The sequence below is a fragment of the Hippocampus guttulatus genome, chromosome 11 (assembly GCF_054856545.1).
Source record: "Hippocampus guttulatus isolate MCC_2025c chromosome 11, RoL_Hgut_1.0, whole genome shotgun sequence".
In the NCBI taxonomy this organism is placed as follows: domain Eukaryota; kingdom Metazoa; phylum Chordata; class Actinopteri; order Syngnathiformes; family Syngnathidae; genus Hippocampus; species Hippocampus guttulatus.
The window spans coordinates 8,920,874-8,933,365 of record NC_141271.1 but is presented as its reverse complement, the minus strand read 5'-3'; the positions used below and the strand labels follow the sequence as shown (position 1 = coordinate 8,933,365).

General features: G+C 43.1%; 1 protein-coding gene across 1 annotated transcript in view; it reads left to right on the top strand.

Annotated features, from left to right (window-relative positions):
- The window catches only part of klf12b (Kruppel like factor 12b), a 51,379-nt gene that overhangs the window by 17,213 nt on the left and 21,674 nt on the right, over window positions 1–12,492 (top strand). Inside the window, exons 2-3 of the mRNA XM_086123315.1 lie at window positions 3,305–3,387; window positions 9,725–10,250. Coding sequence (XP_085979441.1) covers window positions 3,322–3,387; window positions 9,725–10,250 — 592 coding nt within the window. The 5' untranslated portion in view covers window positions 3,305–3,321. The remainder of the gene's footprint in view (window positions 1–3,304; window positions 3,388–9,724; window positions 10,251–12,492) is intronic.

The following is a 12,492-nucleotide window of genomic DNA, read 5'->3' as shown; positions in this document are numbered from 1 at the left end:
CTCCATCACACACACAAACACCATCAGGATTAGTCTTGCGCTGGAGAAGTACTGGACGATAGGTGGCATCTAATCAAGCCGTTTTGTTTCTGGATAAATGAGTGGTTTCGTGGTTCCAAAAAGGGTGGCTTAATCCTTGTCCCCACAGATCATTTCAGTTCAGATCCCTTTGATGAGATATGGTAGTCCTGTTCTGCGGCATTACACTGATCAGTACAGCATCCTGGGCCATGGATGCTTTGCAGACAGATCAGCTCTTTGCTGCTGTCTGTTTATTGGTCAGCTGTCACACGCCAGCCTAACTAAACTTAAATTGACAATGAAAAGGGAACGGACCTTGCTGGTCCCTGTCTACACATTCTATGGTAGAAGTGCATCCCAGATCTCAGGATTTAACGATAATAGTACCAAAGAGAACCAAAGTCGATCGCTATTGTGGTGCAGTTTTCTGAATGAATGTGAACACCGCTTCACACATTTACATCAGGACATCGGGAGTTTCTCCGCCTTTTCATTTATTTCCTGATAATACCTGCAAAGAATTCTCATCGTGTTTAGCTTCTTTGTTTCATTAATTGTCACACTATTTACAGTTACGTAGCAGACTTAGCAGTCCGACCAACTTTCACGCACACCAACACACCAGGCCCAACTACACTGAGACAAGCTGAGCCGATCTGCAGTATGTTCTTAGGGAATGCAAACAAAGCGGTCCAAGTGGTTTCGGTGATAAGTCAATAAAATTGAGCCTTTCTGGTTCATTATGTGCTATACTCTATATATTAATGAAAGCTTCAAAGTTTCACTGAGAGACGATTCAAAGTTGTACCATACGGAAGCACGTCAACCTGAACTGTGCGATTGGTAGAAACATGACCTTGCATGAGTTGATTTGTCCCATTGAGTCAATCAGGTCAGGAAAGCATCAACAGTATTCATCACCAACTGAGGTTTATTTCGTGTAGTGCAACAGACATGAAGGATCAACAGCGATACCACATGGAGCCGACTTGCCGTGCTTGTGTTCTTTCTACACTTCTGCTAGAATAATAAGAGGGCTAGCTAGTTGCTACCTAAGGTCATCTCCGGCTGAGGGGGATGTGGAATATACATTGTTGTTATTGGCTCCATTAGCTTTACAGCAGCAGCATTTACACGCCACCAGGCAGAAGCTGAGTGCTCGCAGTGGGGGCAGGAGGACGTTTGTCTGCAAGTGTGTTTGCTGCACATTTGCAGCTTTTTTTTTTTTCCTGCCTGAATGACACGAGTAACCGTGACCTGGCGGTGGTGTTGCAACAACTGTTGAGTAACAACTTATACAAGGCAGTTATTGTCCGTCAGTGAAAGACGAATAGGCTCGCGGCAGCCCACCAGCCAGCCGAATGTCTGAGTTAAAACAGCATAATGACTCAGCATAATTCATGTCAGCATTTGATCATCATCAGAATTAAAAGTATATCATTGGACATCTTGACATGCATTCATTTGTCACTGAAAAGTTCAGTTTTTATATTATGGGTATTACATTTACGTCTTAGTGAATTTGAGTGTCTGGAAATGTTTATAACCAAATTTTAAGAACGTTACACATACAACAGACTGAATTGTTGGTACATTGCTGTTAATGATAGAAAACCACCAAATAATTACTGAAATATATTCAAACCGATAAAAGTGATCATAAAAAAAGTTACTGAAAATGAATGAATAAAGTCCAAATACTGTTTGCTTTCATAGTCCAACAGAATCATCTTATATTTCAAAATAAATGAAAGTAGCTCTTGCAATAATTATGGTACCCTTAACTTAAAAGCTTATTTTTTCGAGGGTCTCATCATCAGAAATAATTTCTGTAATTCTGATTGAGACTGTTAGCACATCGCAACAGGTATTTTTGGCCCACTATTTATGAGCCAAGTGCTTCAACCTTCTCTGGTTTGAAGGCTGTCTTCCAACCAGTGCATGTTTCAGCTTCTTTCACAGACGTCCAAAAGTGTTAATAGGACTCTTTAAAATAGTCTGAAGTTTTGTTCTTGGCAATTCTTGTATTATTTTTTTTTGGCTGTGTGTTTATATCTTTATCCCATTGAAAGTCACATGACCTGCAACTGCCACCAAGTTTTCTAACTGTGGGCAGCGCATTTCACTCCAGAATGCCTCGATAGTCTTGAGATTTCTTTGTATTCCAAACAGGTGCAAGGCACCCTGTGCTGGATTTAGCAAAGCAGCCTCAAAACATAACTGCGCCTGCTGTTTGTTTCAGTGGTTTCAGTGTTCTCTTCTTTCTACAATGCTATCATGGCTGAAATACATTGAGACCGAGACTGGAATTTGCTATAATGCTTTTTGACAAGCCACAATGCTTCTGGGCGATTCTTCTTGTGATGTTTTAAATCAACATTTACAAAAATTGTGTCTATAATGTGTGGATTTTTTTTCCTCTGCATTTTTAAAATATGCTAACATTATGAGCACCAACTGCCAATTTATATTAGCCGTTCCTAGTTGTTACTCCCAAATCAATGATTCGACACATAGATGAACAGATGCGTAGATTGATCAATTGATAGATGGATGTGTGGCAAGTATTGTAGAATACATCTTTACATACACCGTTTTATATTATTGATGTGTGTTATGAGGGCAAATTTTTCCTACCATGCAGGAAGTAAAAATTTGACTTTAGGACTGTTGCTTGTATCATCAACACATGCACATCAAATAGAATAAAAATAAAAAAATAAAAAAACCAAATGTCGGCGGGCGAACATGAGGGTTAAAAAAATCAGCACATTTGCAAATTTTACATTTCAGACAAAGATAGGCTGGGCAAAGACTGTGGATGGCCAATGTTGCCCAGAGGCCGAAATTTGCCCAGGTCTGCCCTAATCCTAATTTGAACCCCCTAATGCTATCTGCAAAAATCTCAACCCAAATCCGAACGCTATCCCCCCAGTCTCATTTTTGCAAAGGTTTGTGAAACCTTCCAGCCATCCTGTTTCTCAACCATTTATTCAGTTCGTGCTCATGGTAGTTCATCAGACAAAAGAACTCCCTTTCTTGGCTGCAGCACCGGTTGATTGCGAACACAGTGACAATTGATCCCATGCGATCTCCACGGCAGTCACATAAGGGAACGGCTACACTAACAGTGGGTTCAGTTTACAAAATGCTGGTCCAGACTTTACCCTTTTAGGGTCAGAAATCAACTCCCACTGTTCCCCTGTTTGTGACAGACAGATGTGTTTACTTCTTTGCAGGTCCTAATTCAACACGCTAAAACCTCCTGTTTGTCACTTCACAGGCCGCCAAAGAGACAGGATGTTAATGCTTGACGGAATGCCTGCAGTCCGAGTCAAAGCCGAGCCCCTGGAATCGGAACAAGGGGTAAGCGAGCAGTTGTTTTCCAGACGATTCCCCATTTCCCTCACCCCCACCCCCCGCCCCCACCCCCTCTTGCTTTCCTCTCCGTCTTTCCTCCTCCCGGCAATGGGCAGATAATCACTCCCAGGCCTTAGCGAGTGAGACAGCAAGCTTGGGGGCTCTGAGGAGTGGTCGGAGAGCATGGTAGTGAGGAGGAAGAGAAGGCGAGCCACAGCTGGGACAGGAATGCATTACGAAGGAGGAGGTGGTTAGGCGGCGATTGTTTGGGAGTCCGTACTAGTTGGGGGCGATTGTCAGCAAAGATGTTGGGTCACATGAGAAACTCAGAGTCTACTATCTCTCCGCATCTTTATGTTCCCCCATTGATCCTCCTCTTACCCTCCTGTCTTACAAACACATGAATAATCTTCCTCTTGTGTGCACAACATACAACACACAAACAAACGCAATCCTCCTCTTCCTCTGAAGAGCACTATCACAGCTCCATCTCTTCCTCAACTCCCCCCTCGCTCTCCCGTCGCACCTTCTATTGCCAAGTATGAATCACAGACGCGGAAGTTAAACGTCGCAATTCAAGCCTTTCGCTAAACTCCCATCGGGCGCCGTTGTCTTTAAAAAAAAATAGTTCATTCTTAGTTGGGTCGGGTTTATAACGATGTTACCTCACGCAGGCTTTGCATGGCCCTTGTAGAGTGTCAGGGCTCTCTGGTCCAGCATACCTATAAATAAAGTGGTCTTGTTATGGAGAAGCTGTTGCTAGGTTACGGGGGCTTTGTGTTGCTGCCACAGCTGTGTTTTGTGTGTGTGTGTGTGTGTGTGCGTGTGCATGCCGCGTGCTCAGGTCACCACATTTCTGTAATAATGATGCATGAATGCTGAATTCCTTTTGATATAAACTCAGATTTGTGATGGAGTACCTTTTAAATTTCTCCAAAAATCATTTAAAATGTTCTTTATACACAATCTAAAATGGGGGCAGAATAAATGATCATCTTGTGAAATATTTTTTAATGGAAGAAATGTTGCAGGTGGGTGATGCATTGTGAGGCCAAAGCGGTGTCACTGGAAAAGTGGCGCAAATTCTCAAATATCTCACATGCATTGCGGAAAATGTAATTGTACCAACAGCTAATGTTCAAATTTCTAGGGTTTCTTTGTTCATGAGTTGTACGATGCCAACAGAGCTCAGGATATTTTTGGTAGCTATTAAATGCTATCATCTTTTACCTAATCCCATCGATTATCTGTCCTATATGTAAATATATCACAATTTGGTAGTCAGGCAGTCTAACTGGCTTTGAATGTGCCTCATTATTCCTGTGGTTCAAAAGATTGGTTCCGCTCTTGAGTTTGACGTGGGAGGGTTCGGCTTTTTCAGAATCAGGTGTGATATTGATGATCTAATGAAACCTCCAGGTGATCATGGCAGGCATCTAAAACAGGCTGGATAGGGGCTCTCAAGGACTGGACTTGGGCACCCCTGGTGGAAATAGTGAATGTCAGAATGTTGGGACAAGGGTGTGATATCGCTGACCCAACAGTCATCGCGTAGCAGGAACGTCGCGTTCCGATAAGTGTTTTGTACATCACACCAGTTGCTGGCGTTGACGTCATTAGAATTATCTGGTCCCAAGATGCCGCGCTGCTGTGGACAAGCATCGAGTTCCCGATGATGCGCCTTCATAGGGTTTGGTGTTAAACCTGAACACAGTTTATCGCTGGGTGTTCTGTTACGCAGAGCTTGACAGTACGCCCAATATGCTCGTAAACATTTCAGTGCGTGCGGGTAAGAATTTTATCCGATTGCACTCGCGCGGGTGCATGTTTTAATGCTCCTACTGCTCTGTCAGACAGCGCACACAAGGCGGAAACCCATGTACGACGCGTGCCATGTTAAATCCTTCTCGTAGAAAGAAAAATTAATAAATATCCAAGTCTGGATGTGTACTTTCCCACATTGACCGACGCCGAAGTTAACGAGCAATATTTGCTTCATAAAAGATGGCTTCGGATTCAGCTCGCTCCCATTCACTGAGCTGCTCATGACTCGCTCTGCATTTTGGCATCAGCGACTGCGTGCTTGTCATCCAGTTTTCGATGTTGAGTTTTAAATACCGTTAGGTACCACTGTTGTAAAACACAACATGTAGATGGCTGTTTGGGTCTCCAACTGTCAAGCGGTGCTGCGATACTACGTTCACAGCTTTGTTGGCTTCTGTGTAATAACCCAAGGCAGATCAGATCTTCTGATAGGACTATTCTGTGGTATCTCTGTGTCAAAGAGGTTTTTTGTTCCTTCGTAATTTTGGCTGATACTTGAAAAACCAATGCATGATCCCAGTGAAGCATCCCTTGGAGTCACGTAGTCAAGATGAAGCAGAGGTCATTCGTGTGTGCATGTTGAATGGGAAGAACACAAGATCGTTGTAGCCAGATGGGTCTTGTGGTCACATTTAGTCGGTACTACTTGCTGATAAGAAATCTCCACATCTGAGCACTTAAGTATGGCAGCAGGTGGTTCCTCTCCGGGTCTTTCTGGGCATTCTGCTCCCTACCGTGCCTCAAGGCTGTTGAGTCTTCTGAAGTCACCCTCCATTCGTGCCGCGATGTCAATCTGGATGCGACCTCAAACGGCTTTGAAGTGCGCCGAGATCCAATCTCCCGCCCCCAAATGACTGTGCCTCCCTGTTACAGGGCAGACAGGCCGCGACAAAAATGTGGTCTTCATTTGGGTGGCAGGGAGCCAAGGCTGGAAATATGGCCTGACTCGTTAGACCCTTCCTATGCAAGGGGCTGAAAAATGGGCCCTGCTAACAACTATCCCCTATTAAAGACAATGGCAGCAGAACTGAGGCAAGTAGGCAGATCGAGCACATCTTTGTGTGTGTGGAGAGAGAGAAGGGGGGTTGTGTCTGTCAAAACAAGAGTGGAGGTGGCTTCATTTTTCCTTTTTCTGTCGCTTGATATGAATGCCAAGTTTTCGTTTTTGTCAGTGGACAACAAATCCTACTGAAGGATCAAATAATATTGTTTGTCGATTTTTTTCAAAGTACTGAACTACTGTTACATCAGTGACTTATTGAGCTGCATAATGCTGCCCGAAGTTGTGCCATGGCAAGGCCATAATTCTGACATAATGTATGATGGACTTATTTGGGAAAATAGTCAATAAAAAGACTTCTTCAACTTTTTTTTCAACCACGAGACATCCAGGAAACTACTTGCGAGTGAATTAGCTGAACCTCTGCTGAGTACAGCATGTTTTAAAAAAAAAAAGTCCATTGTGTTGTGTGCTCTTTGTAACCTTGGCCATTGAATGATGGGACGTGAGGATCTCCTGTCCTGTATATAAGGTCAAAGATGTTCATTAGTTGATGCGGCCCTGAATTATAGATGGAATATTAAATGTCATGAGCACAATATACACGCCAACACAATTCATAGGGGCATGGCCAGAAATTTGTCAGAGGGGTGGTCCTGCGTGTGTGCATCCTTCTTTATAATACCGTTTTGCAATTTTTTATATATATATACAGTATATATACATATTTTTTTTTGCCAGGGTATTGCTCTTGTGTGCTCTCTTATAGTTGACTTCTATCTCACCCACTGAATCGCCAGCTAACAGCCAATCAGATTGATCAATTGTCACCTACGGCCAACGTTATTTTGCATACTGCGATCAATGGCTCATTCATTCACATATCTAAAAATCACAATGACACAAAAATTGTTTAATTCCTTACAATTATAAACACTGCTTTTAACAGAGGTTTGCTCCTGCTGGTATTATGTGTGTGTGTGTGTGTGTGTGTGTGTGTGTGTGTGTGTGTGTGTGTGTGTGTGTGTGTGTGTGTGTGTGTGTGCGCGTGCGTGTGCGTGTGTGTGTGTGTAAGATTGGTCTAAGTGTGTATTTTCACTGTGGATGTTTTGATAAACAGTGACTTTTTGACAGTGTTAATTGCTTGCTATGGTGTGGAAGTAATAATTTTGACTGATGTTCTCTCGAATCTTCCTTACTCAAGACATTTTATTTTAGATTTTGCGTTCAGATCAATTGAATAGATATTCTTCAAATGTGCAATGAATCAAAATAACTTGAGGCAGAGTATCAAGGCGTATAAGAATCCTGTATCCATGTGGAAATGGAGGAAGAATTACAGGTATCAAATGTTCTCCTAGCTGGCCAAACAGGTGGGCTGAGACCACTGGCCGACACTGGCCCTGCCCCTGACAAATCAGATATTTTCTTCCTAAATACATGATCATCGATGACAAACTGTACATGTTCCTTATCACCTCCAACCAATTGAACTGGCATGATAAAAATCCTATTTAGGCCTATGCAGAGTAATACTACTACAGCACTACAAATGGTTGATTTACTGGTACTGGTACTGGTCCAAAATGCTTTAAGGTGGTTGGGTTTCAAGGTCATAGGGGCACATATTTAGTTTTTGGGAGAATTCTTAGTGGGTGGTTCTGTGAAGCGGACCATAACCGTACGCCATAAACCTTGACCCGACGCCGCTGAACCCCAGGTGAACCCGTCCAGAATGGTGGCGGGGTTTGTTTTTCACTGGCGAGGGCGTTACAGAGTAAACAAGCATTTTCATTCTATTCATAAGCTCGTAACATTTCCTGTAGGCTGAGTATACAAGCTTGGAGTATAAATAGTAGGCTACTATAAAAAAAAAAAAATGAACACACGCTACTTGGAAGACGGGGAAAAAAATCTGAATTCACTACTCGCAGCCAGCATTACATAAGCAGAATGAAATGTGAAGTGGGGGTGAAAATCCATGGCGGGGCACATTTTTCATAGCCGGCTTTTCCTTCTAGATTTAATAAGCTTTACGCGTCCGATTAGTTAAAAGAAAAAAAAATTGCCATATGAGCTCCCTCCCCGACGGGCCTGTGAAAGGCCTCACTGTTAGGATCATGACTTGTGGCACCCCTCCCACACGTGACACGCTCTAGACAAAGATCACTTGAAATAGCCAAGACGGCTTTGAGGGGAAACAAGTTTGTGATGCGTTCAGGGTCACATCGGAGCGCCAGAGTTACAGCGGGGCTGTCGGGGAGAGAGAGAGAGAGAGAGAGAGAGAGAGACGGGCAGGAAATTGAGCCCATATGATGTTTTTTTTTTTTTTTTTTTCCACAAAGGAGATTTAAGAGAAGGGGGTAGGCAATACACAGAGGCACATTTCTGGGGGAGTGATGGAAAACAGGAGGAATTGAGAGGCGGAACAACGCAGGGAGTGAAAGAGAGGAGATGATGAAAGGTTACAAGTGCTGAGTGACACTATCTTTATTATGTCGCCATGTGTTTCTCAGCATTTTGGGCATTGCCTCAGCTATCGGTTTTGAAGTATTCCCACATTGAGGTTCAATATTGCCGCTCTGCCAGTCGTCAGTTGAATTCATCATCAAACTCGTCATTGTAAATTTGGTGCACAACCTGATTCCCAGTTTGTCAGACATGGTCATCTCAAGACCCTTATTGATTCCCCCCCCCCCTCCCCCCAAAAAATGTTGTTTTTGCTCATTACTTCTCAACTAACCCTCCAAACACAAAAGGTCATGGTAAGAAGACTATTGATTTTTGGAGGAATCGAAGCATGAGAGCAGATGAAGAATGTGTGTGACATGAAAATTTAGGTTGCGTTTGACCTCTCTGCCAGTCAAAAAGAGTGTCAATTGATCCTCAAACCGGCATAATTAGATTACCGGTACTCTTAATTTTGAAACAAACAGTGTTAGAGGTCAACTTCTTCTTCTTTAATTCTATTATTCTATAATGGATTTTTTTTTTTTGCAAAATATCCAACCTATGATGCTTCAAAGGTCAAAGCTGTGGGACATTTCTTCTCATCCATCCATTTTCTGCAGCTATGGTCCTCATTAGATTTCTGTGAAAAATGAGCGTGGGCAAGAGGCTCACGGCCTGCGCTGGTTGCCGATCAGTTACATGCCACATATAGACAAACAAGCATTCTTAATCTTATTCACACCTCTAGAGAATTTTGAGTCTTGAGTCAACCTAACACACACACACATTTTGGAATGTGGTAGGGAAGCCTGACTGATCTGATAAAACCCCTGAAAGGAGCGAGAGAACATGCATACTCCACACAGGAAAACCGATGTTGAGATGTGAACCCAGGATCTTTCATCTGTGGGACTGCTGTGCGAACCACTTGCCTCATTAAGTGTCAACTGTTATTCAAACTTTCAGTGTTTCATACTCTGTCACACTCCTATTATATGACATCCAGTTCCAAATGTTCCAAGAGTGTTTCAATTGTATTTCTAAATGAATGTGTCTCTCCTTCCGCAGTCACCCAAAGTGCGGTCTTATTCCGCGATGGACGGCGTCCCCTTCTTTCTCAGCAGAGTGAAACCCGAGCCTCCGGAAGACCTGCTGGCACACGACCTGCACTTCCACACGCAGACCGAGCCGGTGGACCTGTCCATCAACAAGCCCCGCCCCTCTTCTTCTTCCACCACCACGTCATCCTCCTCCCCGCTGAGATCCGCTTTTTCGCCGTCCTCGCTGTCGTCGTCGTCCTCTTCATCTTCGCCGTCGGTCATTACCTCGGCGGCGTCGGTCCTCTCGCCGGGCCCTCTGGTTGCGCCCGGGATGAGAGGTCAGCCATATTTGCACATCCTGCACTCGGTGCCGCCGCCTCCGTCCAGCCCGCTGGGCCTGCAGGGCGCCGGAAAGCTGAGCGGCCGTGTTCACCGCATCCCGGTGGTGGTGCAGTCGCTGCCGCTCATGTATACCACGGCCATGCGTTCGCCCTCCAGCCTCAACAACGCCATCATGCTACCTCTGCTGGACGACGCCAAGAGCCAGGGCAAAGGTGAGACCAGTGTGCTGTTTAATGCTAAAAATATTTGTGCCTGTGCAAATGAATGAGTCGAGCCAAGGAGACATTTTATTGAAAACAGTTCTCCGGTGTCTCTATGAAAGGTCGCTAACTTTTCCGTTAAATCACCTGTTTGTAGGACGGTGAAAGGGCGTTTCTGTCTCATGCAAGTGCAGAGTCTGACTTTTGTTACCATGACAACCCAGGTGAGCCAGGGCATGTGGTGGTGCGAGCTGCTCCTCAGAGTTGCCAACTCTGGAACTTTGTCACAACAATTTAGCCAACAAACAAAACAAGATTATACTATGAAATTCAAATAAAACTCTCAGTGATGGGCAGGAGTCGACTAGATGTATCGTGTCATTTCAAAAATATCAACAAGCGCAAAATAATTTGCCACTGTTTAACACAACTAAAATACGAGTCACGCATGCGAGTGTACAAAATAATGACATCACTATACAATTAAAATAATATAACAAACTGCTCACGCTTCAATGGCGGTGTTCACTCCATATTTCACAAGTGTAAAAGTTAAGTGAAAGGGTCTCGAATAAAACAAAGCTAAACTAAAGACGAGCACTTTGATGATGCATTGCAATTTTGATATTAATAATTTAATAATAAAATAAATGGAACCATTCATGCTTTGACAATTAATGATGGGTTATTATTCATTGAATGTTTTTATCCCAAATATTAAAGACATTTTGTAAATGACTGTAACTCCACAGCTGCACTTTGGCGACGCATGACAAAATGAACTTTGTGGATTTCACATGCTCAATTATCGAAACTCTTCCAGGAGAGTTCAGGAGTATTGCAGCACACCACTGAAGGCGAGCAACACTAATTTTAAACGTTCCCATTTCATGTAAAATCTCTCAAATAACGATCACTTAAAAACTGTGAAGTCTGAGACTTAGCACGGGACACTGTACTCACTATTAAGGCCAAGGTTGCATGCAGAAGGACATTTCCTGCATGTCTACCTGATGAGTCGTCACATAAATACAAAACACCGCTGGTCCTAATATATTATTCTCTTTTTATTGTCAAGTTGGCCTTGAAAATGTACAGTGCAGTGAAAAAATATTTGCACCCCGCTCCCGATTTCTGGGTTTGTTTGTTTTTTGCATATCGATCACACACAAAGGTTTCAAATCGAATTGACTTTTTGGCTCATCAGTCCACAGAATTCTTGGTCATCATCAGGATGTCTTTCGGCAAATGTGAGACGAGTCTTTGTGTTCTTTTTGGACAACAGTTGTTTTCACCTGGGAACTCTCCGGTGGATGCCATTTTTAGCCAGTGTCTTTCTTATTGTAGAATGGTGAACACTGATCCAAACTGAGGTCAGCAAGGTCTAGAGTTCTTTGGATGTTGTTCTAGGTTCTTTTGCAACCTCCTGGATGAGTCGTCGTCACACTTTTGGAATAATTTTAGCTGGTCGACCACGCCTGGGAATGTTTGCCACTGTTCCAAGTGTTCTCCATTTGTGAATAATGACTCTTGACAGTGGTTTGCAGGAGCCCCAGAGTCTGAGAAATCGAACTTTCCCAAAACTGTCGTTAGTCACAGTTACGTTGTGATTTAACAAGGGAGGGGCAATCACTTTTTCACAGAGCGTCAGAAAGGTTTGGACTTTTTTGGGGCCTGAATAAATTCATTTGAGTCATTTCAGTCATTTTGTATTCCCTTTGGTTGCCTCTGAATACTAATACTTTTTTCACGGCACTGTAGGTTTGTAGTGAGCAGCCAGGGCAGAGACAAATGTTCCAGTGTTTTTGAAAGACAAGGTTTTTTTTGTTTGTTTGTTTTTAATGTAGCGAACGCAAACCTGGCGACCCACCATTGTGATATAAAACCGAGTTCAGAGGTCATCTCTTGAAGCAAGTATCAGGGAAGGATCTCCCAAAATGATTACATTTCGATTCAAGGATCATGTTTATTTATTTATTTTTAATATCAGGAGAACTAGAAAGGCAAAATGCTAAGTTTGCGACTCAAAGATAAGAGATATCTGTGACGATAAACCCCCAAAATATAGGTAAGCCTTGTTAACTTCAGTTTGGCTTATCAATAACTGGTCAAATGACCTCTCCTTCATGTGGGCTGTGTGTTTAATTGAGAAGAAAATGAAGGAATCGAGAGTACAGAGGCTGGAGTGGAACCATGAAAAAATGTATTTGTGAATATGCTAGTTGCCAACTAACACGGGTACAGATATTGAGAG